This window comes from Cyprinodon tularosa, unplaced genomic scaffold, assembly GCF_016077235.1.
Source record: "Cyprinodon tularosa strain WSP-4 unplaced genomic scaffold, ASM1607723v1 ctg20, whole genome shotgun sequence".
NCBI classification, from domain to species: domain Eukaryota; kingdom Metazoa; phylum Chordata; class Actinopteri; order Cyprinodontiformes; family Cyprinodontidae; genus Cyprinodon; species Cyprinodon tularosa.
Window position 1 is genome coordinate 1,771,318 of NW_024038734.1, and position 27,628 is coordinate 1,798,945.

At 38.8% G+C, this 27,628-nt stretch overlaps 2 protein-coding genes across 2 annotated transcripts in view; one reads left to right on the forward strand and one right to left on the reverse strand.

Moving 5' to 3' along the window:
* The window catches only part of ctnna1 (catenin (cadherin-associated protein), alpha 1), a 107,765-nt gene that overhangs the window by 12,982 nt on the left and 67,155 nt on the right, over nucleotides 1–27,628 (forward strand). Inside the window, exons 5-7 of the mRNA XM_038284582.1 lie at nucleotides 1,796–1,915; nucleotides 2,941–3,210; nucleotides 8,450–8,653. Of these exons, the coding sequence (XP_038140510.1) occupies nucleotides 1,796–1,915; nucleotides 2,941–3,210; nucleotides 8,450–8,653 (594 nt within the window). The remainder of the gene's footprint in view (nucleotides 1–1,795; nucleotides 1,916–2,940; nucleotides 3,211–8,449; nucleotides 8,654–27,628) is intronic.
* On the reverse strand, nucleotides 21,629–26,962 carry lrrtm2 (leucine rich repeat transmembrane neuronal 2). Its single transcript, XM_038284583.1, has 2 exons — nucleotides 26,236–26,962; nucleotides 21,629–25,656 (listed from the first exon to the last, which is right to left on the reverse strand). The coding sequence occupies exons 1-2, from the start codon at nucleotides 26,237–26,239 to the stop codon at nucleotides 24,020–24,022; spliced, it is 1,641 nt and encodes a 546-aa protein (XP_038140511.1). The 5' UTR covers nucleotides 26,240–26,962; the 3' UTR covers nucleotides 21,629–24,019.

The following is a 27,628-nucleotide window of genomic DNA, read 5'->3' on the forward strand; positions in this document are numbered from 1 at the left end:
GACTAGTACATTATTTAGCTCTTTATATACATTTTAGCCAATATTAAGAGCCGCTGTAGGGGGTCCAAAGAGCCGTATGTGGCTCTGGAGCCGCAGGTTGCAGACCCCTGGTCTAGTGTTTCCAACTCTAGTCCTAGTTTGAGCTCCTCACCTGCAAGGTTTACATACGGCAGTGAAGCAGAGCTGTAACTAGTGTTGCACCGATACCAGTATCGGGCGAGGCCCCAATCCAGCACTAAAATGGTGGTATCGGTAACGGCAAGTACCAACAAATAGGACACAGATACCATTTTGAGAGTCAAAAGTTTATTCAACTATTGTCACCCATTCCAGGTAGACAATAAAAGGTTCTACTGGATTCACTTCGTATTAGTCTTTTTCCTGCTTCACAAAGGTAGGCAGCAGCTTGACAAAGCCATAATGGTAATCATTTTACATCCAAGTAGTATGCAGTTCTTCATAAATACAAACATCAATTTCAAAGAGATGGTATCGGCCGATACTGCACAGCCAGGTGCAACACTAGCTGTAAACCCATTATGTCAAGTTCTGCGGTGCCTGTTAAAAACCATTTATTGGGTGTTGGATACGTGTGTGTCAGAAATCTAAAAAGAATCTTTTGAGGTGACTCAAAATGGCTGACTGTATGCAGAATGACCTTGTTCTACTTTTGTTGAAAGCAAAGAAATTTTTTACAAAAGGAAATATGGGAAAAAATATATATATAAAAGGAACTGAAAGATGTTTTGTTAAAAAAAGGTTTTGAGAGTAGCTTTGATTTCTAGGATTTCTTTTTTTATTTAAAATTATTGTTTATATTTTAACATTAAATTGTCAACAGATTTTTTTATTTTTGCCTTTGAGATTAAGTTTTAGACATTGCGTCTTTTTCAAGTTGAATTACACATCATATTCTCTTTAGAGCAAAGGTGCATTTCTATTGGTGAAACGCAATTTAAAACAAATGTAATTCGTAAAACTCAATCTGGAGAGCAGAAATGTGAAAAATTAAACACAAACTCTAATACAAGTTAAAAAAAATAATTAAATCAGAAATAAAAATAGAAATTATAAAATTACTTTTTTTTTGATTGATCTGTTTTCAAAGTTTATTTCTGGATTGCTTTTTTTATGTGTGTTTTATGTGTTCTTTTTACTTGGACAATTAGTGTAACAATGACTCTGAATTACTGGTCTTATAAAGGCCTATTATAAGTTTGGAAAATTGAAACTAAGAAATAAATCCTCCAAATTGTAATGATCCATAGTGGTTTACTTTGAAATAAAGAAATTGTTTTAGGACTGTAATAATAATAGAGGATTAAATGTAGCTGTTTGAAAAGACAAAATTGTTTTATTAAGGGCTGCTCAGTGGAGAAGTGGGTAGCACTGCTGCCTTGTAGCATAAAGGTTCCAAGGTCGATTCCCAGCCCGGAGTCTTTCTGCAGGGAGTTTGCAGGTTCTCCATGCATGCGTGGGTTCTCTCCGGGTATTCCAGCTTCCTCCCACAGTCCAAAAATATGACTGTTAGGCTAATTGGCTTCTCTAAATTCTCCTTAGGTGTGAGTGTGTGTGTGAATGGTTGTTTGTCCTGTTTGTCTCTCTGTTGCCGTGCAATGGTCTGGTGACCTGTCCAGGATGGACCCCGCCGCAGCTGTAAATGGGCACTGGCACCCGTTGTGACTCCAACTGGGATAAAGCGCGACAGAAAATGGATGGGTTGTTTTTATTTAAATGTAAACCATAGCCTGCTGCATTACTGCTTAAAACAGATTTTTTTCCCTCTTTGGTTAAGGTGGAGGACAATCTGCTGAAGGTGCGAAATGCTGGAACAGAGCAAGAGTTAGGAATCCAGTATAAGGCCTTGAAACCAGAGGTGGACAAGCTGAACATGATGGCTGCCAAGAGACAGCAGGTAATGTGAAGTAGCCAAGAGCTGTGATTAACAGAAAAGCCTGAATTTTATGGAGCTGTTTGTTTGGCGTGGATGGTCCATATGAGATTAAAATCTCTCGTACTGAATGATGATCAGAAAAAAAATTCACATAAACAAAACAAATACTATTTTATTATTTAAGTGAGTAAAGGGATACATTCAGTTCTTGTCCTATTCTCCTTCCCGGTGCAAGTTAAATTAGCCTAATTTGAATTAATGTGCTTAATTGTTTTATGCACTTGTTCTACAGCACCATGACAAACAGGAAGTATTTAGATGAGCAAACATTTGTCATTTGCATGATGTGAAGCAAAAATAATTTGTCTTCTTTAGAAGTGGAGGATTACAGAAAAACAGTTTGTACCAATTTTCCAAAGTTCATAAACACTGGCTGAGAGAAAATGAATATTTTTCACATCTAAATAGCTGCACCCGAAGGGCCAATGTCATTGTTTAAGGTAGCATTTCATTTCTGCTTTGTTCTTTCGAAGTATACATGTTTTTTTAAATCTTAAATATATTAAATGAAGAAAATTATCTTTTACTGGGGTAACTTGCATAACATTATCTTATTTGGCTTGTTTAAATAAGTCACCTGGTGATGAGCACAGAGTTTTAAATGGAAGGATAGGCTGCATAAAGTGATGGAGCTTAGCAGTGATCAGTAGTATAGGAGGACAAGGCCCTCATTTTCAATGTGAAAGTCTTTTCTTTGTTTTAATATCTCGCTTGTGCTTTCGTTTCCCATGGCTGTAGAATCTCAGTGCAGTTCTAAAATCTAAATAGCAACACATTAGATTTCAAAGGCACTTTATAATGGCCTGATTATGACTGTTGTATTACCACAGGGAACAGAAAAAAAATCTAGGTCATTTATTACAACTCTTAGTGTCTCCATCAGGGCACGATAGGCCCATTTTAAACTGAAACTACATCATCCCGGTAAGTGTTCCAGCTTTCACTTTATCTCCAGTTTCATCCTTTTTTCCATTTCACCCTCCTAGGAGCTAAAAGACGTCCATCATAAGGACCAAATGGCTGCAGCACGGGGGGTGCTGCAAAGGAACGTCCCTATGCTGTACACGGCATCCTGTGCCTGCCTGCAGCACCCTGACGTGGCAGCCTACAAGGCTAACCGTGACCTGATCTACAAGCAGCTGCAGCACGCCGTTTCTGGAATCTCCAACGCCGCCCAGGCCACCGCCACCGAAGAGTCAGCCCTGAATCAGCCAGGAGGGGCAGGAGAGCTCGCCTACGCCCTCAACAATTTTGATGTAAGTTACATGAGTGATTTACAAGTCACAGCCTCTTGGCTTATGAAGTTATATAAAAAAAACCTTTTCTAAATCCTATATCCACAGGTTAAACATTTTAATAAATAATTAAAAAAAAAGATTTAGATGTATTTATTTGACAGGGACAGTTTACTTTAAAAATATTCCTTCAAAGCGCTAGAATTAGCCAAAAGGCTAATGGACAGATCTGAAATTTTTTTCCTAGATTACAGACTTTGGGTTAATAAAATAGAATAAAACATTCAAATAAGTTAAAAGAGAAAACCTAACTAAATTATGAAGTGACCAAAACCCCTGAGGGGCTTGAACTGGAGGTGGAAATGGGGACAGGAAGAGCAGACAATGTGGGACATGGCTGTGGGGTAAAGTGAGTCTGCCATTGAGTCACTACCGCTTCGTTTCTTAATTTGCTTCTATTTCAAATCAATGAAAACGCCACAAACATTCCCTTTCATGTAAAGACCTACATTACGCTACACAATAAGCAGACAACATAACCCTTCATAAACAATCATAAAACAATTTTTTTTCTCTAATAAGAGTTGTTCTTTTCTTTTCTTTTAGATAAAAATCCCTGATATACAATTACAGCAACCAATTTATTAGTTGTATAAAACATGTGACCCTCTACTCATAATATTGACATGAAACAAAACATCAAGATAACTGATGGCTTAAAAATTGAGCTAATCAACCTGATGCTCCCTATGGAGATAAATACAGAGATGATTAGATTTTCTGTGGCACTAACCTCTCTGACAGGCAGGGCATTAGATATTCAGAAGGATTGTTCAGTTAAACTCCAAAGACATCCTGTAGCTCCAAAGTCACAAAGGTCTTTAGAAACACCTTTTATTTTTCTTCTGTTGTTGTAAATCCAGTCACATATTTATTCATTTGACAAGTAGCAGTGTCAAAAGCATGTGTTCGTATTTGATCAAGTTTTTCCCCTGAAATTTGTATTATTATTACGCCAAAGGGAAAAACACTAAACTCCCTCACTAATTTTCAATCTGCATAATTTTTGATTCATAATGGAGACGTTGATTTAACAATTTTATCTACATACAAAAACATGGAAACCTGTTAGTACAGCTCTATGTCTCATGCATCTATAAAAGGGGATTATTTTGTTAAAACATCTTAAGAGAAATAACCGATATTTATATTAGGGTTGTCACGATACTAAACTTTTCAACTCGATACCGATACTAAGGAAAATATTCGATACTCGATACCATTTTCGATACTACAAGGATAAAAACTCCAAATTTCAACAGAAATATTTGATTAATAATTAAAATACAATAAGCAATAAGAACAATATTTTGAGGTCGTTTGCTGTGCACAGTATTAAGCAAGCTTGATAAAAAACGTACAAAATTAAAATGAAGTTTTCCTTACTTGGCTATGCTTTGCACACATAACCATGACACTAGCCAAACCGGTTAAGAAACAAAAATAATTCTCAGCAGCTGCCCCTGTTACAAAAAAAAATTTGAAACTGAAAAGTGCACAGAATTATTCAATCACACAGTGTTCTGAAAGTGCTTTTTCCTCTATTCTGCACTTTAGATGAATGACTGTTTAGGTGCCACTGGTGGTAGCACCGTATCGATACTTTTGAAAATGAGTATTGTATCCGGATACAACGTTTTTTGACAACCCTAATAAATATATATAATTCACTTTTTTTTGGGTCACATAATTCTGGCTATAATTCTTACATTTATTAAAAGCACAAACCTTCATTGAGCGTGACAGTTGCTATTTTTAAAATTCTTTTAAACGGTTACATAGATTTTTAGGTTTCATGTGCTAAACTGGCCCGAGAACCCCCTTACACTAGAAAACATGCAGCAAATTTTTCCTGTTATTGTGACTTAGGCCTGGATCATGACTTATGGAGTCAAAAACCTGGTTTATGCTCAGAAACCAGGTCGTCGGCATGTGTGTCGCATTTAACCCGTCACAGAGAGGAGAGAAAGGAGGCTTCTGATTGGTTAATTCTACATACACTTTACACCATGCATATTTCCTGTTTGGTACCTAATGGCAGAAGCTCTGGCTGTTGTGCCATCCACAATGCCTGGAACATCTCGGTTACAATCCCAGACAAAGTGCAAGACGCTAGGTTGTAGCTCCTTGTGACTGTCTGTTGGTATGCATCTGAAGCCAAAACACGCAGCGCCACGGCCAGTCTTTGAACACTCACGGGTAAACTGTGTTTCGCCCGGCGTATGGATGAGGTGACGTAGACGGCGAACAAGCTCATCAAATCGACACAAGGACACCTGGAATAACATGGCGCAGACCGCGCTCCAAAATTGGGCATAAATCAAAAATATCTGCGTCAAACCTGCGACAAGCTAACTGCGACACACTTCTGCGGGAGGATACACAGCCCTTAAAGGCATACTATGCAACCTTTTTTTTAGTTAATTAATGTGTTCCATAACGTTTTGGATGATTAAATGAGTCATTTCAGGTCAAACAACGGTTTTCTCGGCCGCCCTGGTGGTCTGTAGGGGAAATAGCGTACTTGCAACTGCAGGAGCCCTCGGCCCGCACCCACAGGCTCAGAAGTCTCGTGCATCGAGAGAGTCGGTCTTGCTTTACGGCGAGAACTGCTACACGCCCCCAGTGAAAGGCATGGGCGTTGCTAGCACAGTGGCGATATTTGTGCAGTTATCATGGCGGAACCAGCGAGAAAACAGCGAAAGCCGATGTCGGAGCAGGCAAGAAAGTGGACCATGTCTACTCTACCGCAGTAGACATGGTGATTCGTTGCGTTCGCCTGTCTGCTATGCTCAGAACAACCGCGCCTGGCTTGACTGAGAAACCAGGAGAACAGCTGAGCATATATTTATTATTATTATTACTTTCGCCCTCTGGGGGGAGCCTCGCTGGAAAATCAACACCGGTTGCATAGTATACCTTTAATGTTAAAGCTGTTAGTAGCCACTGCTGCCACCCTCTGGTTTATGGGGGAACTGCTTGTTTTCTCCATAAATCACTATCTCTCAATGTTAAAGAATCATTAAAAAAAATATCCAGATTATGATCTGGATCCTCACCAGAATATAATAGATAGTTCATCGGCATGAGGCGCACCTCTGGTAAAAATGTCATTAAAATCAGTTTATAACTTTTCAAGTTAACCTGTACACAGAAGGACAGACAGACACACAAACTCCTAAAAGCATAACATCCTTGGCAGAGGCAAAAAGAGGCCAGAGTACATTTCCTCCAAAATATACGTCCTTACCTTAATTCTGAGCTTTCAGAAAGCCTTTTTTTAATCCTGCATTTTCCATTAGAGGTTGAGTGCTGAAGAGGATAAGGAGGAGCAGTTCAAGCCTCCTGTTACATGCTAAAAGTTTCAGTCTTGCTGCCTGAATGAACTGCAGACATCCTTGACATATCAGAGAAGAATTTAAAAAGCGTTTCAAACGTTTTACATCTCTGGGCTTCCTGGCTTCTTTAACAAGTTACTTAGAGAGAAAACAGCTGAGCTGGTGTTCTTCACTCACAGTAACAGCTTACGCACTAAAGAGGATGTTTGTTTAAACCGGCCCCCCTTAGCTATGTTGGGTTTAGTAATTAAAAGGCAATTAGCTTTTTTTTTTTTCTTCCTTCAGATGGGTCATTGGTCTAAAAGCACTCAAGCTCAACTTGTTCTGTTTTGGTCACCTGTTTCTCTCCATTTCTAATTAGATGTGGGAGGAAGGAAAACTTGATGAGTGATTTTAAATCTCTTGGAAAGAAGGTGTGATTTCATTCTGAACAGTCTTCGGAAATTGCTAGACATCTGAGCAGCCCTGATGTCTAGATAAAGAACCTCTCTTCAAATTATAGCTTCATATGAGCATGTTTTATAAGCTGATTGAAAAGTTTGGAGCTGTTTTTTTCTGTTATTCAGAGTCAAATTTCAAAGTCTTCTAATAGTGGAATAATTTAATAAATTAGTCTGGATCAGACTTTTTGTGTCCTGTATCAGTGGAGATGAAAGCAGAAAAATTCTTTCAAAATAAAAAGTCCTTAAATGTGCTTTTTTGTTCTTTTTCTCCCTGAAAATCGCCTCCCTAAAACCTGCTTTCAAGTGCTAGTCAAAATTAGCAAATGAGTCAACTCCCCTCTCTCTCCCCCCTCTATTTTCTCCTCCATGTCTCTCCCTATGCCTGTTACCATGGTGACGTGTCACGCAAGCAGGGGAGGTCGGATGAGACCGAGCGGACGGGTCCTATGACAGAAGACGAGCTGCTTAAACAAACTACAATTATAACAGCCTAAATATTTTGTAGCAGCAAAGCATCTGAAGTCGTCCAGATGTCAGGAGGACGCTGGTTTACTTTCATTAGCTGCCAAAAAACCCATGAAACATTAGGGCCTTGACTCGGAGCTGTAGTGAGATCTAATGCCTTTTCAATGCTTCAGCAGCAGAACTACTTGTAGGCTGTTAAAAGGCTCGCCCCTGCAAAGTCAAACTTAATTGGACCCGTCTTGTCCTGCTGAACTAAAAGAGGCAAGACAAGGTTATAGGAGTGTCTCTATTAGGCAAATGGATGCATATCTGAATTATATTAATTTAAGTGTTATGTCGTTGGGTAGGAGCATTTCATATTTTTCAGCATCTCTGGTCCGTCATCTTTAAAACATTTCATGAGTTTTACAATTGAACTGAAATTTCAGAATTGGATTGTGAAATGAAAGTCCTGAAAAGGAAAGGAAAACGACTGGAAACATTTTTCACAATCTGTTTTCGTACTTGGAGGTCCTTGTCAAATACTTCTGACTCTTTAGGGTATATAAAGATGATTTCTTTAGAAGGATCGTATCAACGAGCTAATCAACCACAAACTGCTACTTTAAACAAGTTATTATAAAATCTTTACTGATATCCTTTTATTTGCCAAGTTGTGCATTTTACTAAATTTTCACTTGGGTGGACATGTTGCCGTTTAGGCTTCAATCTAGTTATGACACCAACTTCAAATTAGAATGCAAACTTATGCTTTTTCTTTCAGTTTGGATTATTTGTTAGCCATATTCAGCGCATAGCATAGAGATGTTGGTGCCTTAATATTTGTCCACCTTATGACTTTCTAATATGTTTTGAGGTTATGCAGTCAAGTTTAGTACTGAGGCTGAATATGTTCCTTAAAATGATCTTTCCTTGGTCTTTCCTTATTTTCTCTTATTTTTTTCTTTCTAACAGAAACAAATCATTTTGGATCCCGTGGGCTTTAGCGAGGAACGCTTTCGTCCATCGCTGGAAGAGCGCCTTGAGAGCATCATCAGCGGAGCTGCTCTCATGGCTGACTCTTCATGCACACGTGACGACCGCAGGGAACGCATTGTGGCCGAATGCAATTCAGTGCGCCAGGCTCTGCAGGACCTCCTCTCTGAGTATATGGGAAATGTAAGTGTCTTTATTTTCTGCCAGATCCTTAACAAGCTGCTGCAACTGTCGAGTGTTTCTCTCCCATCACATTACAAACGTCGCATTATGATCCTATCTTTCATGGTAGTGAACATTAGTATGCTGTATACAGCAATTCCCACCATACTGCCTCCATTTGAACACATAGAAAATACTAAACTGATGTTTAGCAAAGAAAAAATAGTATGGATGTAAAAAGTTTAAAAAGATTAAAGCAATAGTCATTTTTTTTATTCCCTATATTATCACAATAAGCTCAACCTTTGGGTTTAGTGTTTTGGCTTCATTCCTGCTTCATTTATTGTTTTTGTTGGTTTTAGTTTCTTTTTTTACTGTCTAAGTCATTGTTCTGATTTTCACTACCCGATCCGTCCCGGAAGCACGATCCATCCTGCGCATGCACCATCAGCTCATGCGTGCATCCGGATATACATCCGGGTCGCCCTTGATTTTCATTTTGTTAAAAAGACCTGAATGACATTTTCCCTCCCCAAAAATGGTAAGCGTACTAAAATATAATGTGTTAAAGGTTAATAATGTATTTCCACCCGTCTCTGCTCGATATGCCCTGGAAATGGGATCCTACGCTACTTCCAGGAGCTTACTCTTCGGCTTTGGATTTAAAAATAAAGCTAGTCTTTTTTTGGAGTTTTATGTTTTCCTTCCGTGTTAACATTGTTATTTAGTGCATAATCTTAAGAAAGAAACGACTAAAATGCAGATAAACATGGATTAATTATATTTTGCCGGACTGCTCTGAGGATGTCAGATGATGTCAAGAGACGCAGTTTTAAGAAGAAAATGTAAAAAGCATCAAAATTGTCTCACAAAAGTCATACATTTTTTTTAAAGATGTGTATTATCATTCCTTAGTGAGTAAGGATAGAAATAAGTAAGCATGATTACAATATTTATGGACATGTACATCTATCTGCGCATGCGCAGGACTGATCGCGCTTCCGGGACGGATCGGGTAGTGACACGGCGTGTGGTGTAGATTTTTATTCCCTTGGAAACTTCCTGCTCCATCATAACAACCGCTGCCTCTTGTATTGTCCAGCTGAGATCAAAGTCAGTTTATTTTCAGGTCCCACCCAATCGAGTTAAAGGAATAGTACACCCAAAACATGATTAGCCTTCATTTTCTACTCACCCCCATGCTGAACAAAACTCTGGAGTACTTTTTTGATATCTCAAATGCATCTGGAGATCTGGGAGGCTTCTTGCTGTCTGCTGACATTCAAATAATGGAGGTCTATGGCGCCCGAGACAGAAAGGTCCACAAAAGTCCACAAAAACTTGTCAATATTCCTCCATACTGCTCGTCCAATGTAATCCAAGTGTCCTGAGTGGGTAGCATCCAGAATTTACTCGAAACAAAGTCATTTAGAATGTTTTTAGAGCATAAACAGTAGTGTATAGGATTTCCTAATAGCGCCCCCATGCGCGCTCGCGATTCTACGGAAGCCGGCAGACCAAACCAGCGGATTCAGCTCGGCAAAGAACTCATGCTCTTCCTCAACACTGAAGTCCTCAGACATTTTTCTTTCGTTGTTTCTTTCTTTGCACAGGTAAACAGCACATTTCTTCTTCTACGCTTGCATTATCGGCAGACCAGACGCTGAATGCGCACTTTCTTCCGGTTTGGTCTGCCGGCTTCCGTAGAATCGTGAGCGCGCATGGGGGCGCTATTAGGAAATCCTATACACTACTGTTTATGCTCTAAAAACATTCTAAATGACTTCGTTTCGAGTAAATTCTGGATGCTACCCACTCAGGACACTTGGATTACATTGGACGAGCAGTATGGAGGAATATTGACACGTTTTTGTGGACTTTTATGGACCTTTCTGTCTCGGGCGCCATGGACCTCCATTATTTGAATGTCAGCAGACAGCAAGAAGCCTCCCAGATCTCCAGATGCATTTGAGATATCAAAAAAGTACTCCAGAGTGTTGTTCAGCATGGGGGTGAGTAGAAAATGAAGGCTAATCATGTTTTGGGTGTACTATTCCTTTAAGTCAGTGTTTTATTTTATACATTTTCTATAGCATCGAATTCCTGCTCCTCTCTGAAGTCAACTATGACTAGAGAAATTGTGACGGTGACTGGACATGGCAGTGATATGACTACTCATTTGGTCAGATGAAGAAAATAGATTAGAAGCATAATGTATTATTGTCTGTCATGTGCATTAAATGGCCTAATTTGGCCTGTGAGATCTATGGCATGTGACATGTGCTTAGCATAGTGAGAGAATGTGAGCCTTGACCTCATGCCTTATAGTGGTGATAAACTGTCAGATGCTCTGACTGCATTTGTCAGGGATTTTGAAAGATTGAACAAACATTGCAGAGGCTTCATGACCATATGTGTGCTGTTCAGCCTGACTGGGCGGTAGAAAGTCTCTCATCTGGGATTTTATTGATTTCGTTTTTAGAATATTTGCTGAAGCTTGATAAAGCACACAGATTCAGCCACTGTATTAATAAAATGAATAGTTCACAATGAGACCTTTTTAATTTCTAGGATTTATTTGGCAGAGAGTGAACATTTTGTTCTAAAAAAAAAAAATGTCAAATAAGGTTTTCAGTGAGTTTGAAAATCATTTAGCTCATTAGTTCCATGTATCTCTGTATGTATTTGACTGGATTGAATAGTTTTGCCAAACATATTAAGAACATTAATTAATCCCCTCTGGCTTTTTTTTTGAGCATCTTTTACTGCTATAGAAAACATTTTCTGTAAAAACGGAAAACAAAATCAAATGGCGAATATTAATTAAAATGTCTCTGTGATTGAAAGAAAATGTTTTGACCAGTTCTTATAATAACAAGTATAGTTATTATTTTGGTTTTGAAGAGGCTACTTATTTTAAATATCCTGGGATCTTTTTTTAAGGTTTATCTTAATTATTCACCAGGGTTTTCCAAAGTTGGGATCATTTGATTGTTGTCAGAATCCCGGTGATTTGATCCCTGAGGAATATGGAAATGCATAAATGTGAATAACATCGTATAAATTGAAAAAAGTAGATGTAACATTTATCTAAATAAGTAATTCAAATATTAAAAATACTATTAAATAGTAAAATGCACAATTGAAATGTTCCACAAATAATAAAAAATACCATTTAAATACGGAAGCCAAGACCAGTTGTACACATTTTTTTTTTCCTTTGCCTTCTAGCGATAATCAATCAAACTTCTTTATTGTCAACTACAATTTACATTAAAATCAAAGTTTCAGTTTCAGTAAACGTTCGGGGGAACGAATTTACTGAGGCCATTCGGCAGAGCGACGCATTCTTATGGCTTGCCAGGTTCCCACCAGTTAACTGGCTTCCCAGGTGGTTACCTATAGCGCTGCCTTTTATCTCTGTGGAAAGATAGAACAGAGATTATGAGATATTTTCATAAAAAAAAGGACCCTGAAAAAGAGGCAATATATATATATAATTATGCCGTTATCACGGTTAAACAATTGTTTTCTAGAGATAATGAAAATTATCTCGTTATAACAAGAAATTATTAACCTGTATGAGTAATGAATGAGGCTGTCCAACAGCCCTGGATTCCCAGTGCATCCATGCCTGCGGGGCCCGTAGTTTTGCAGTCGCGGCACCGCATGTGCGTAAATAATCAGTCTTTTAGTTCCCATTTTTTCTTTTCACGCATTGTCAGGTCGTGGTGGATGATTGGATTGCGGGGAATACAGTAGAAACAAATCTGTTTAGAAAAAAAAAATCTTTAATCTGGAATCATTTAGGGGGTTAATGCATCTTATACCTCTTACAGGCATAATAGCCGGGGTTGTTCAGAAGGCACCGGAGGCAAAGGTCCGATTGCTTATGAATTAGAAGTGGAAAGTTAAACACAGGATTATTTACAGAATTACACATAGGCTGCCATGACTTTGGCTTATACATCCTCTCCCTCTGTTGTGGTATTGAACGATGTAATCAGTTTAAACGCACCAATCATCTCGTTATAACGAGAAAATTAAAGCCTTTTTCTCGAAAACCACTATGAACAAGTATTTCAGGTCTCAGGTTCCATATTTAAAAGATTAAATCAATAATTAGATATCATTTATAAATGTAGTTTAAAGTTGAATATAATTCAGTTTATGTATTTAAACTAATAAAGTAAACTAATTGGAGTATTTTCAGAGGGTTGTCAGTCAGCTGCGTTCTTCTTAAGGGCTGAAATGTCTGGGAACCCCTATTATAGACCTTTCTTCATGTCGGTGTTAATTATTTGCAGTCATCAAACTTCAGTGAAGTTTAATACGAGTTATTTCTTATGTACATTCTGATGCTGAGGTGTGTCAAAACAAAAACATTTAAATTATATTCTAAATCTACCTTTTCTGGGAGTTTTATTCACCATAAATGTTTAAAAAGCTGCAAGAGGTCGATATTGACACTCCTTCCCAGTTCTAAATCGCACATTATCTGTAAGAAAGAGTAAATGGGACACATTTAGAAATATTAATCTTCCATCTTTTTTTAAGTCAATACCAACTCAAAAAACACAAATGGAATATTGCCTCTTTTTCTGGGTCCTTTGTGTATGAAAATATCTCATTCAGAGAGGGATTCAGAATTGGTAGAAAAATATTCTCCTGCTCAGGGTAGAAGAAATCCTGCCTCATCTTTATTTCCTTTTAACTTAAACTTCAAGCAGCATTCTTGCTGCTTTCAGTCTACCACAGAAGAGGGAATTGATTTTTTTTTTTTTATATATATTTTTCAGGTGACATTGTTGCATGCATCACCATTGACTGCAAATGATCACCAGAAGAGGAAATAAATTTCTCTTAAAGCACATAATCAAACTTCATACGATATTTACCCGAAGAACATCTAAATGCTCTGTCTCTGTGTGCCTCTCTGACGAAGACTTAAGGGCAGATTAGACTTCTGCAACCGCACACATCAAATGATGCTTGCGTCTGGTGGCGAACCAGTTTTGCTGGTATGCTTCTGCAACATCAGTCTGGGAATTCTAGGGATGCCCAGTAGTTTCCCGCCAAGGCGCAAGGGGGAGCCTATTCGAGAACTTGCGGGAACTTTGGCGGAAAGGTCACGAGAACTTTGGCGGTGACAGCGGGAGTGTTTATCTTCTAAAATGACAATGGCACGTCTGCAAGATATCACGGTCATGGAGATGGATCTAGAGATGCTAGACATCGAAGAGGAACAGGTTCTGTTAATGGAGTTGGCAAAAAGACAGATTAACCTTTCGTCGTAGTTGTCCACTGTAGTTGTTCCTCGGCACCGAATCAGGGCGACCATACAGACAGCCGGAAAGGCATACGAAGGACCAATCACAGCTGATTTTTGTCTGCGTACTTCCGCTTGAAGTCTGCGCGGGTTTGTGATCGTCCGACGCTTAGTCAGGATGTTTTTGAGGTGCGCAACGACAGTTGCAGAACCTCTGTGCGGGGGGCGTGCTCGTGCAGAGACAGATTTGACTGTTGCAGAGGCTATGCGTCGAAGCATAAATTGGCCTTTGATAACGGTCTCTTTCCATGTCTGCCCCTCCTTTTGCCTTGTTGGTAATGTCATAAAAAGTAAATTTGGAAACGAATAGAAACTAGAGCTTAATGATCTATTGGCCCAAGCTTGTATTATGATATATTTCTTAATTCTAGTCGATGCAATATTTTATTTTTTTCCAGCTTTTTTTGCTTTGACTTTACACTGCCACAAGAAAGGAGCAATGAAATGATCTCTCTGCAGTTAGCCCATCCCCTTGGGGAGCGGTGGGCTGCTATTGTGTGGCGCTCAAGGAGCAGTGTGGGGTTAAGTGTCTTGCTCCGGGACCCAGAGTGGCAGTCTGTGGGAGTGGGGCTTGAACTTAAAAAAGCTGCTGCTGAACTAAATTGATATCTTAAAGCTTTCTGGCATAATTTAAGCTTTGCACACTTTTATTATTCTTAAAGATTATTTGGAATCAAAGGTTTATCCTCATTTTGGTGTGATACGTTTATAGTAAATCTGTTTTATATCCTTTGAATGGCTCGGCCAAGAAAAACAACATCCTATGCTCAATATGTTTTTTTTTGTTTTGACCTGGATAATCTTTAATGACGATTTAAAAAGTAACTACATAGTGTTGACTGAAGAATGGCTTCCAGCTCAATCTGGAAGTTGACGGTTTTGTCGTAAATTTTTTGTTTTTGATGTGCATTTGCTGGCCAAGTTATCAAATGTGGCATCGACCATCAGCTTTGTTTCTCACTCGTGAAATGTTTGTGCAAAAGTGTTTGCTGAATAAGTGTGATATTTGGTCATGTAAACCTGATTAGCCATGGGCTAATTAGCTTTCAGTTGCAGCTGATATAAACAGAAATTAGAGCTGAATTATAGGGAGAATCTGGTTTATTGGTAGAGTCTGAAGTAGGGTATCTCTTGTGAATAAATCTAGTTGAATTCTTTGGATTGGAGATCACTTTTTATTATTTTCCCTGTAGCAGCGTGCAGCATCATAGCTCGTCTCTTTAGCCAGTGAAGTGGAAAGGTGGATAAGGGGTAACGTTGCCCCTGCTCTGCCATGTTGTGAAACCTTAATTATTCTTTATAGCCACACTGTTTTACGTCCCACATGTTGAGTATAAAGGTTTGACACTTTTTATTATTAGAGCATCTGTTGTTACTAGCATCTGTCAGGGTTTTGTCTGTTGTTGCAAATTGATGCATGGTTTCTCTGACATACACAGGAACTGACATTTAAGTCCCTGTGAGTTTATTAGCATTTACACCTGCGTGGAAATGACACGCTGTACCTGGCACCTGTAGTGGGACCCAACACGGTTTTCTGTTCAGCTCGAAGCCGTATTAGCACTTGGCAATCCTTAACATTCATTATACACATTGAGCAGCCGGCTTGATCCCATTTCCTCCTGTGCTGTCGTCTTCCTGTTTTGTCCCTCTCTCTTCAGATGACTTGCTCTTCCCCACAACTCTTACTTTTTTTTTGCCTTGGGCTCCTTAAGTGAGTGGAAGAATTTAGTTCTATCCAATTTTCTGTCTGCTCGCTCAGATGCATTTCATTAAAAATGAATTTTTGTCTTTTTTTCCCCTACATTTTTATAGCGAGTAACATCTAGTTCCTTTTTCTGACCATTGTAGGACACAGACTGAATGCATTTTATAACCTAAAGCTAACAAGTCTCTTCTTTAAATACATCTAGTACTTTACATGTTTAAAAGCTTTGAAATGCTGGTAATTTAAGGAGGGAGTAAGAATGCAGTGTTTAAGGCAGATCCCTAGACTATTGCTAAAACAACGCTACTAGGGGTGTGGGGGGAAAATTGATTCGGTGATTTATTGTGATTTCCAGTTCCTAATATCGATTTTTAAAAGCATTTTACCTTAAACAATGAGGGAAAATTGGCTACCTCTGCACCGCAACTCTGGTATATAGCACCATGGGGCCCTTGTGATGTGTGAGGCACCGCCATATCTGTAGTTCAGGCTGTCACAGTGCAAGATATGGACTGACTACAACCCCAAACAACATGGATACCAAAATAATTAAATGATCAATATCTTCTGATGAACACATACGGCACTTGCTTTTTTATCTATACGTTTAATTTTGATATTTGGGAAATATATTGTAATATGTAGTGATATTGCAATATTTTGATTAAATTGTATATTGACCCAATAATAGTGATATCTATCATATCGCAACACCCATGCCAATATTCGCCCCTAAACGCTACACAGTTTTTAGTTGTCAGGGCAAACTGTTTCATTTGTTTCCTGGCTGAAAGACCAGCATCAAAAACTATAACTAGGTCAGGTTACACAGTAGCAGCCGTTCAAAATGGCCGTTCCCAGTCAAACGCTAGCCGAATGGCATCATTCTCCCCTGTGACTCCCAGCAAAATCCCCCCAACCTCAAGCCACTCGCCTTCTTCTGGGTGTGCATTTTCTTTTACTCTGACTCCACCCTTTCACTTAATTACAGGGTCTGACCAGGAGATGACGCTTAATGTCCACAAATCATGACCGAAAGAATATTTTAGTACAAAGATTGATGTTTAAAAAGGAATTTTAGGGGACCAGCCAAGGATCTATCATGGAAAGTGGTGAAATTTTGAATCGCTACTACTGAGATGAGAGTTATCTTACTTTCTTTAGCCAACTGAATGCATTCAATTCTTGATAGCGAGAGTTTGAAGGGTAACAAGCAAACCAGTAGGTGGCAGTGATGGAAGATATTCTCAAAATTTAGATGTAACATTTATCTGTTTCACTTCTTAAAAAGAATCAGAGCGAAGCCATTTGAAATCCTTCATTTCGATCGATGTCGATCCAATAAGAATATTTCATTCATAAATCTTGATTCTTTAAATTAGAAAATAGGGTATTAAAAACAGCTTTGTCTAGTCGGCAGACTCTCTTTATGCAATCTGTTCTGCGCACACTAGCTCCTATTTATTTTGGAGGCTTTCATAAATTTAATCAATTAATCCCCTTAGTGTTAAGCGTTATGTTGACGTGTCAGTTATCACCAACCTGCAATTGTCAGCCAAGCAGATTTGTACCATCTTCACTGTACCTCCTTATTCATAATTTTAAGGCACTTTGAGAAGCTAATAGCAGGTGGCATCAACAGTCAGATAAAGCTGGTGTTGGTTTGGTCCAAAATAAACGATGAGATCCTTTGTGGTTTACGTAGTTGCGTTTTGGAGAATGTCTAAATAATTATAATAATCCTTTGAATTACAGGTCACTGTTGTGCAGTTCACACCCCATTGACATTTGGGATTCTTAAAGTGATGTAAGAAAGGGATTCAACAGTTTATTTATCCCTTTATTAGGAATGTCTGCTCACAAACTGCTTGTCAAGCCGGCTGACAGCACTGCCACAGAAACACTGAGAAACCATCATCAGTAGAAAGAGCTGGAAATAAAGACGATGACAGAATGAAGGACGACACAAGAATCGCTATTAGAATACATTTAATGCTTTCTGATTTTAAATACTTCAATTGAAGAAAGCTGATCTACAGCGAACAGAAAACAGTTTGCAAGGGAAAAAATCCTTTAACCTAATTCTAAAAAAATGAAAGGCAGCCTCTTTAAAGCTTCATCGTGTATAAGGACTGTTTGGAATTAGACGACGATCAAACCTAAACTTCTTGACGAGGTATAAATGGACTTAATATTGTATGCAAAGTACATATGCTTAAATGGAAATCTCTTTATTGTCCCACAGTGGGGAAATGCACTATCTGCATTTGACCCATCTGTTGGGGAGCAGTGGGCTGCCATTGTGTGGCGCCTAGGGAGCAATCAGGGAGTAAGGGTTTTGCTCAGGAACCCGGAGTAGAGTCTGTGGGGATCAAACTGGTTACTTGCAACTTTCTCGGAGAACAAGCGTACTGCTCTAACCCACTAGGTCAACACTCCCCCAGAATCATATGTGGAAGTTTTAGGGCCATTAATTAACGAAAAAATGGCGACTATCTCATCTTTCTTTAAACCCATTGTTTGACACACCCTCTGACTTTTACCTACTAACCAACCCCTCGATGTAATGAGCTCTGGTCGCCACTAATCAAGTAGAAAAAAATAAAATCATAAAATGGATGAAATATTACGGAAGATTATTTACATCAGGTGTTTTAAAAAAAACACAAAAATGGCTGTAACAGACTGTTCAAATTGATTTATTTTTAATCTAATCTAAATCCACAATTAAAAGAAATTACACAGCGCACAGTGTAACAGGAGAAAAGATTTAGTGTCTTGAAGGCTTCACATATATTTACGGCCTCCATAAAACACTAGTCTGTCAGACGGCGCTCATTAGGGAACATTTTTTAGACGTGGCCCTTTGATCTGCGCTTGGTGGATTCGGGGCCTTTGTATCGGCTTTTCTGTCTGGTAGAAGAGTTGGACCGTTTTCCTAAGAAGTAAGGGAGAGGAATGCAAAGGGATCGCAATAACTTCTACAACTTGACTCTTGCCTTTTTTCACAGTTGTGCGAGCTTGTTTTCATTAGTGTTCATCTGCTGATCCATTAACGGTCAATTCCATTAACAAAGCACTGTTTGGGGAGTGTAAAGACAAGTGGTTGGTTGTAAAGGGAAAGTATAATACTGCAATTATACCTGGTCAAAGGTTTTAAACCCCTTTTTCATTTTCCTACCTTTCCTTAAAAAATTCAGAGGGAAAACAGCCATGAGAATCTGTTAAATGTCATTTATATATATTTTTAAATTGGGCATTGTTTTTGTGTAGCCACAATGACTAACATACATATTCATCCACATTTTAATAAATACTGGTTCAAAAAAATAAATAAAACTGATGATAAACTGATGAGCCATGACTTGGCCCGGAGGACATTTTCCTAAAATATTTACGGTTCAAACAGATTTCTATCATCCCTCAATCCACCTTAAATTAATCATACATGGTTTAGTTTATGCCTTGACCTTCTTTACCCCCTTTCCACATTTTAAAATCCACTTGAGAAAATCCTTAGCTCCCTGTCACGGTTTAGTTTGGAGATTGGTTTTGAGTTGGCTAAAATTAACTGAATTTTATTTCTGATAGTTTCTGAAAATTATATGAATCTGTTTGAATACAAATTGTTTTTCTCGCAACATTTTACTCTAATCCTAAACATAAAGTGGCCCTGTGAAAGTGAAGGAAATATGTTTTCTAGATCTACCTGCAGTCAGGACTATTTTACACCCCTCTGTTTTCCTCACATACTGCTTAATCTGTTATTAGGATACCTTTCAGGTTGAACGGGCCTTTGACATTAAATGAAACTGACTTGATTCACCCGAACTCCAAATGATTTAGGAATTTTTTTCTGCTGTCTTTCTGGGATATTTTAGTTCAGGGTTTTATATAAAGAAACTGAACAGAAAGTATTGCTTCTTGTAGATGGCTCACCTCTTTATCGCAAGGCTTGCACACATGGATACATTTTTACACCCACACGAAGACCTGCTGGCTGTAGTTGTTTCCAGTTCACCTGGGAACAACTGCATGTCTTGGTGCTCTAGTTAAACCAAAGCTAAGAAATACTGGGAAGAATAATTGGATCCTCGACAGGGAAGAAGCTTCTAACTCCGGCAAACCAGCATAGGGGGCTTAATTTGTAACCAGATGGCTTTTGAAGGTGTTTGCAGACTGTTTCTTGACTGGTTATTGTGAATGAAAAGATGATCTGTCTCTGTGATTGTTCTTTAAAGTACAGCCAGATCATTAAATCAAGTATCTGTTTATTATAGTATTGCATTTTGGGATGTATATTTAACGACCACATCTTGAAATACTTTTGGCTTAAAAACATTTCCTTCATAAATTCTGTTTCACATTCCCAAGTCCAACAGATTACTCTCTGATTCTGCATCCAAAGGAGAGCACAGCAGTATTTAAGACAAAGTGCTCGTCTTGTTACAAACTGAATATCTGTTAATATGATGTGCATGATAATAAGGCAGAGAAACACTGCTTTAGGTCATGAATTAAATCTTTATCTCAATTTCATTTTCTTTTTTTTTTCTTTTTGTAAAACCAGATTAATCCAGTAAATTGCTGCAATTGTTAATGCATGCATATCATCCACAGTTAAAAAAACCTCCAAAAACCTTCAGGTCAATTTTGAATCAGCAGTTTTAGACTTCGTTAATCAAATGATCTGAGAATGTAAGGTTCACAGAAAAACTACACAACAGATTCAAGCTTGGTTATAATAAAAGTTAAGTGTGAGCATTTGGATTTTTATTGAAAGACAGGAATAGTTATTCCAGTTTAAAAAAAAACAAATTATGATCTTTCAAAAAAGATAAGTCATTTAAAGATTTCCTAAAATTAAATTGTTGTTTGCTGTAGTATTCACTGAACCTCCAGTAACTGGTGAGCAAAACATTGATTGGACCATTTGCTGGTTATTTCCATACCTTATGGAAATCAATATTCAGAGATATTTAAAATAAGATATTTTCCCTTGGCTGCAGTGCATCAACATCAATATAAATGTCTCCATATAAGAAAACAAGCAGAATTAAGATATTAAATATGTCTTATGTTATGACTATGCAGAAGTGCGTCCTATTCAAGTAAACCTGAGGGGATGATTACGTTAAATGGAAAAATACTCTTGTGCAACATTTGACCGAAACAGCAGACTGAATTATGACAATATTCATCCAATAGCTGCATTTTTTAATTTCACCATGTAATTAAGATTGTTGGCTGTGACACAGGCCTCACAGAGATTCATCGTATTAACTCTTAAACTTGTTACAGTCTAAAAGGCTCACAGCAGCAACATTAGGAGTTAAACTACGTTACAGTGAATTGGGATGAATCTAAATCAACAGTTTAGCAGAATTCAGTCATTTGCTTTCTCTTTTTATTGAAAAAACAAATAAAATAAGGTTATAAAAAATGTTTTTTTTTTCTTCAAAGGAACATTTATGGCTTAAATTGTGAACCTTTCTCATTTAACTGTTGGCTTGTTAAAATCTCATATCTGTAATTGAACTGAAACTATTCTGATGTAAACAATTATCAATATTTTAAAACAGAAAGGATAATACATTTGTTTTTCCCACTTTGTTCAGGGCAAGTCAATTTATTTTAGTTTTCACCTCTGGTAACAATAGTTTTGTTTATCAAAGGGAATTGGAATCAAAGTAGCCTTGATTCTGTATAAAGGGAACATTTTTATTTTTTTTAACCCTTTTATGTTAAGTTAAATGATTGGATTTAAATCTATTCAAGCTAGGAATGTGTACAAGAAAAAAAAAAAAAGACCAAACCAAGGTTTCTGCGTACATCAGTTTGCAAACAATATGCAAACAATTATAACCATTTTATTTAAAAAATATATGTTTTGAAGGGACAATATTGTTTTTTTTCTTTTTTCAGTTTGGCACATCTTATCCACTATACAGATATGAAATTGTACATATTACAATACAAAAGGAAAATGGGAAGAGAAAAGCATTCAGTTTTGCACAAAGAGTTTGAAAATGAGAATAGGGAATCTTTTGCTTCTTTTTCCATTTCAGCTTTTTTTTTTTTCAGCAGGAAGAGAAGAACTAGGATGACAGGAGGAAACAGAACAGTTTACAAAGAGCCAAAGTGCAAAGGGATGCATAAGTCTACAAATTCTGTGGATTTTTAGTCACATGGTACAACTTCAGACAGTAAATTGTCTGTGATGATTGAAAAAAAAAAATCTTTAGATTTTCACTGACTTCCCTTTTCATCAGAAATGATGTCTGGTAATGTTTGCTGAATGAAATTGAGAAGTAATTTCCTCCCAGTTGGATTTTTGAACATGCAAGGTCAGAAGGGCAGTAGTAAAAGCAGTGCTAAGCTGGAAAGGAAACTCTAAAGGGGAATTATTTGGCTTCAGATGAATGGTCTGAACATAAAACGTAAAAATTTTTTGGTTACATATATATTTTTTGTTGATCTGATTTTTTTATTTTTTTTTAAGGACACACTTCTATAGATGTTTATGTAAATGCTCGAAGCCAAATTAGTAGACTAAACCTCAAATGGCTCCTTCTGCTTCTATCCAGACTCGCCCAACCAGAGAAATGATCTCATCCCCTCAGTATGATGCATCTTCCTTAAAGGTGGTGTGATACCGGAGCAGTGGCTCATTGCTGCGTCATATGAAACCAAACGCTGAAAGTAGTGACTCTTGCTGTTTTGTCTACGGTTAAACCACAAGCCATTATAATTCAGTAACTGTTGTATTTAATCATTTTATATTTAAGTCATTATCCATTAATTTGGCCCTCTTTTTTTTTCTTTCCTCCCATCAATTCTTCTTCAATCCCACATACCGTCACCCTGCTCCCTCTCCTGAATCGAACATGAAGTGCGAAGCTGCAGCAGCTTCAGACTGATGCTAATGCACATCCTCTCTGTTGCATACAAATGTGTCCTCACTAAAGCCCGCTGTTTGCTTATCATTGGCTCTCCATTTGCCTAGAGGAGTGAGCCCCGTTTACCTCGACAGTTGTTAGTCCAAACATAAAAACTGATATATTTAGAAATCCATTCTCAAGCCGCAGGTGACAATTTGATTGATTTCTGTTGCATAAAATAAAAAGTTTAACGGGTATTTTTGGTCTAATCGCACCAATGATGACAAAACTGCTACAGTTTACAGATGAGGGAGCTAGACGTTGCTAGATCGCTTAAACGGGAGGCAGAATATTAGATTCCTTTTTTTTCCTTGCCTTAATTGGCTCAATCTTGAACCCGTCACTCTTGGTTAGTCTGTAAGCTTAAAAGTGTGGGCTTCTGTTGGAGGTTTTTATTTTTAAGCTTAAAATGTTCTGGCATTTGCTCTCTTCATTGCCCTTTCACTTGCTACTTGAATATCACAGAAATCTATAAATTGATCCCACTATGCCAAATCCGCAGATGTACTTAAATACATTAAGGGCAAAGAAATATTGCTTCACAGTTTGTATGGCCTTTAGAAAATGTGTAATCCATATGTAAATCATCTTACATTAAAGGTGTTGTAGTTTTGTGTTAAACCCAAGGCGGAACTCTAGACTTTCTGTTTTTAATAAAACTGATTGGATATTAAGTGCTGATTATTGTTTATTGTTTTATTTGTATTACCTGACCCCGATTAGACAGAAGCTCAAACATGATATGACTAATGCCAGGGGTAAACCAGGATTTCTGAGCACATGTCTGTGTTTTTGACTCTAATTTTAGCTAGGTTTCGACACAAAACATTAGAAAAAATTCAAAATCTATGTGGAACAGGCTTAAAACTGTAGGTCGATCAAACTTCCACATAGCTGATTGGATGGATGAAATGCCTTTTCAGGTTTCCTCTCCATAGATTTATTATCAGTATGGTTGTTTTTAGTGCCTTTAATGCTTTTTGGGAAATATAATTTCAAAATGTTACCTATTATTTAAAAAACAAAACAAAAAAAACAACATAATCCTATCCCTTCACTTTAGGTCCTTTGTTATCAAAGGGCTACTTGGCCCAATAATGAAGCTGTGCTGCAAAATATAGACAATGTAGAGACAAATCTCACAGTTTACAATTTTCTTATTTAAAATGATTGCCCCTGGCTGATATGAACAACCTTTCTTTCATAGAAAAATAAAATTGTGACTATCATATAGTGTCTTTACCGTCCAGCCTTTTGTCTTTTGTAGCATTCGATATTGATCATGTTTTCAAATGTCACTTGTAGAAATCAGGCTTTTTACACAAACAGGAGACAAATTAAAGAAGCAAACCCTGTTTCTTCTGAGATGGTCAAATGACGAACCTTATGGTCTAGGAATAAATAGGAGTTCATACTTCACACTCTTTGTAAGGCAGTTGCTGACACTTGCACTGCCCATAGCCATTGATGATGACGAGCGCCCCTTCCTCATGGCTAGGCTCGTACTCGTTATAGGGTACCTGTGTGGCTAGGTCTGCCATTGGCTGTCGCTGCTGGGTCCTCATCTGTCTGCGGTTCTGAATCCCCGAACAGTGACGTATCCGCCGCAGAGTGGGGGGGCAGCACTTTCGTGAGATATACACAACAAAAATTATGAAAAAGAATGAAAAGAGAAGGGCCATAGTTCCAATAATAACCCTATGAGTCATGACAGTGTTGTCTATCGCTAACAAATCATCCGTTACAGCTGCCTCCTCCAGCAAAGCAGTAGTTGCTTCAGAAGTGCTTGGTTTTTGTGTTGTGGTTGTGGTGGTAGCAGGTGTGGTAAAGCTCCCAAAATCCTCTGCATAGTCCTGTGTTGGGGTCGGCTGCATAATTCCAAACAAGGAGCTTGTAATGTCAGCAGCCGTAGTGGTTTCTGTGGTCGTACTGATGGTCTGAATGACTGGCGCTGAGAAGTTCTGGCAAAGCTGGAATCCATAGACGGCGTCGAGTATCTCCTCGCCTTGGGCGTATTCTGGACTGTGGCAGAGGATGGAGTGTTCCCACCTTCCCTTGAAAGCGCTCAGCCACGTGGCCAGAGAGCAAATCCTTTTGGTACATTCCCAAAGGTTGCTGGACAGTCCAATAGTACTCAAGGACCGCCACATATCCAAGACCTGGCGCTCCAGGCTGCTGAGTTTGTTGTTATCCAGAAGCATAATTTTTAAATTTGGCAGCGTTTGAAAGACATCAGGTGTCAGGACACGTATTTCGTTTCCTGTGAGGTCCATCTTTTCTAAAGTGGTCCAGGTCCACTCCATCCCACATGTGACATTGTTGATCTTATTCCACTGCAGATACAGAAACTGGAGGGCGACGAGACGAGGGAAATGGGCCAAGTTAATTTTGGTCAGCTGATTATGCTCCAAGTGGAGCTCTTTAAGCTTGATAAGCCCAGCAAATCCATTCCGGGCAACGCTCCGCAGACGGTTGCTGCTCAGGCCCAGATACTCCAGGTTACGGCAGTCCCAGAATGCTCTCACAGGTGTGGTGCGAAGTAAATTTGAGCGTAGGTGAAGTATCTGGAGCTTCCTAAGTCCATGAAACAGTTCTGGTTCCAGTGATGTCATCTGATTGAAGGAAAGGTCCAGGATCTGAAGGTTGATGAGGTGGATGAAGGTTGTGTTGGGCAACTTGGTGATACGATTGGAGCTCAGGTTGAGATCCTTCAGTTTATAGAGCCCTTGAAAGGCATCCTCTTGTACGGTGGTGATCTGGTTGTGGTCTAGATGAAGCCAGGTGAGCTGACTGAAACCGTAGAACTGATCAGGGGAGAGCTCAGTGATGCTGTTGTGGCGTAGCGACAACCCCAAGGCGCCCTTCTCCACCCCATCTGGTGGTGCCTTAAGCTCCTGGGTGTCGCAGTAGAACTGCAGGTCCTCACAGCGGCATTTTTGAGGGCAGGTTGTGCATGATGCGGGAGACAGCAGGCACGCTAGGAGCATACTGATCACACTCACAGCCACTGGTGCGGGTCCCACCAATGGCCACCTTGAATGGAAACCTGGGTCGGTTCAAAGACAAGAAAATGAACTTTGGGGCGGGAAGCCTAATCTCTGCAGAGCACCTATTAGAAATTCAGGCTGGAAATGGTGCCTTTTTACTCTCTCCATCTCCAAGATATTAAGCAGGCAAAACATTTTACATTTGAAACTTAACTCAATGCATACAAACAGGTTGTCTTAAATCATAGCTCTAATCAGGACATCCAATTAGACATATTGCCACCAATTACATGTGACCTAGGATGATTTCATTTTCTAGAATTAGGATGCCCTGCTCTTATTTTTCTTTCTTGTGCTGCAAGAATTAATTGCATATCAACGTCTCAAGAGACGTAAACATCCTTTCCCCTTAACCCCCAGAATTTTGAAGGGATATTTGTAACCAACAGATGATATTTTTTAGGGGGCATCTTCTTAACTTAGTCGCTGAAGAGCAGTACATTTGCGTGTGGGGTGGAGGTGGTGGGGGGGGGGTTGCAGTACAAATTGAAGCGGAGGAGCTTTTAGTCTTCACCCTCTCTCCTTTTACTTGTATTCTCTATTCTTTACCAGACCTACCATATAAAAGACCAACTTACCCATTCTTTTGTGTACATCGGAGGCTGCATTCAACTATCCTTTTCCAAAGACTCTTGGAGCAACGGGATGGAAGAAAAATCCAAAGGGAAAAAACCCTTTTGAGTAAACACAAAAGGAATCAGCTTCTTTTGAAATAAAGCAATTCTGAACCCACCTAATTGAAACAAAATGTAAATTTCCATGTCACAAGATGTTTATTCCTTATGTTTTTACCAGAGTCCCCTAAAATCCAAGCTCAAAGAAGAGGGAATGTTTCTTCTCTCAACCCACAAAATCCTTGATAAAGATAATTTTTTTCCCCCTCCAAGTTGATCAGTTAGATCCGGAGCGACTCCAGTCAGCAGCTCCCCCTTTTCTCTTCTTATTTCACCCTTTTGTGTTCCTTCAATGCAGTGATGTTGGCTCTGACGTTCAATTGAAGAACAAGTGTTTTTCATTCATAGCCGTGGTCATCCAAGCTTAACTTGTTGATGGCAGCGCAGAGATCTGGTGTCTGACGCCGGTTCGGTCTCGTCAGAGCCTCTGCAGAGCTGTGAGCGGAGCTCTCATCCGCCAGCAGAGACGCAGGGAGAGGAAAAAAAAGCAGAGCTGGGAGTCGGGGATGTTATTCTGTGCTTTTTGTTGCAGCCACTCTCTGCTGCAGAGTGGTGGCAGCCTGGCGTCGATCATCACCGCTGTTTCTCTCTCTCTCTCTCTCGCCTTTTCTCTCTCCCACACAAACAGCCGCTCACTCTGCTGCTCAGTCACTTGCTCTCTGCCTCATACACAGTTCTTGGGCACCTTAGTCTCCCTCCACCTCCCTCTTACTTCCCCTTTTCCTCCCACTGGCTCCTCAGCATCAGAATATTGATACCTTGAACGTGTTGCCGCAGCTTGCTGTTGGAATTAACCACAGCTGTAAATCCCAGCAGCCTCTGTGTTGTTGTTCTCCAGACACTGAATATGTAGTTAAAACCTAAACAGAATAAAAAGAAGCAGCCAGTCAAGTTTTAAGGAGGTTGATTCACAAGGATGCTTAATCTAAAGCATGATCTAAAAGGAGAATTTCTTGTTTTGAGGGACCATTAGTTCAGTCCTGCTTCCAATACTGGAACTCGAATAAAATCATATTACAAGCTAAGAAATGTACTCCAGAATATAGGGTTAGAATGGGGGAAATGGGTCCCTTTTGGATCAAGCTTAATGGGAGTCATGGTTTGATAAGGCTGCTTAATAACTTACTTTATTACTTACTTTTTATTTTTCCCTTGATTCTAAAATCCAGCAGGGTATTACCATTTCTCTATCTTTTCAACTGCAGCTTAATCCATGTCCAGGGATTTAGTGTAGTTCAGTGCTTAAATTATTTTAAGGTTATTTATTGCCAACTGATTTTTGGTTTTAAAAGAACCC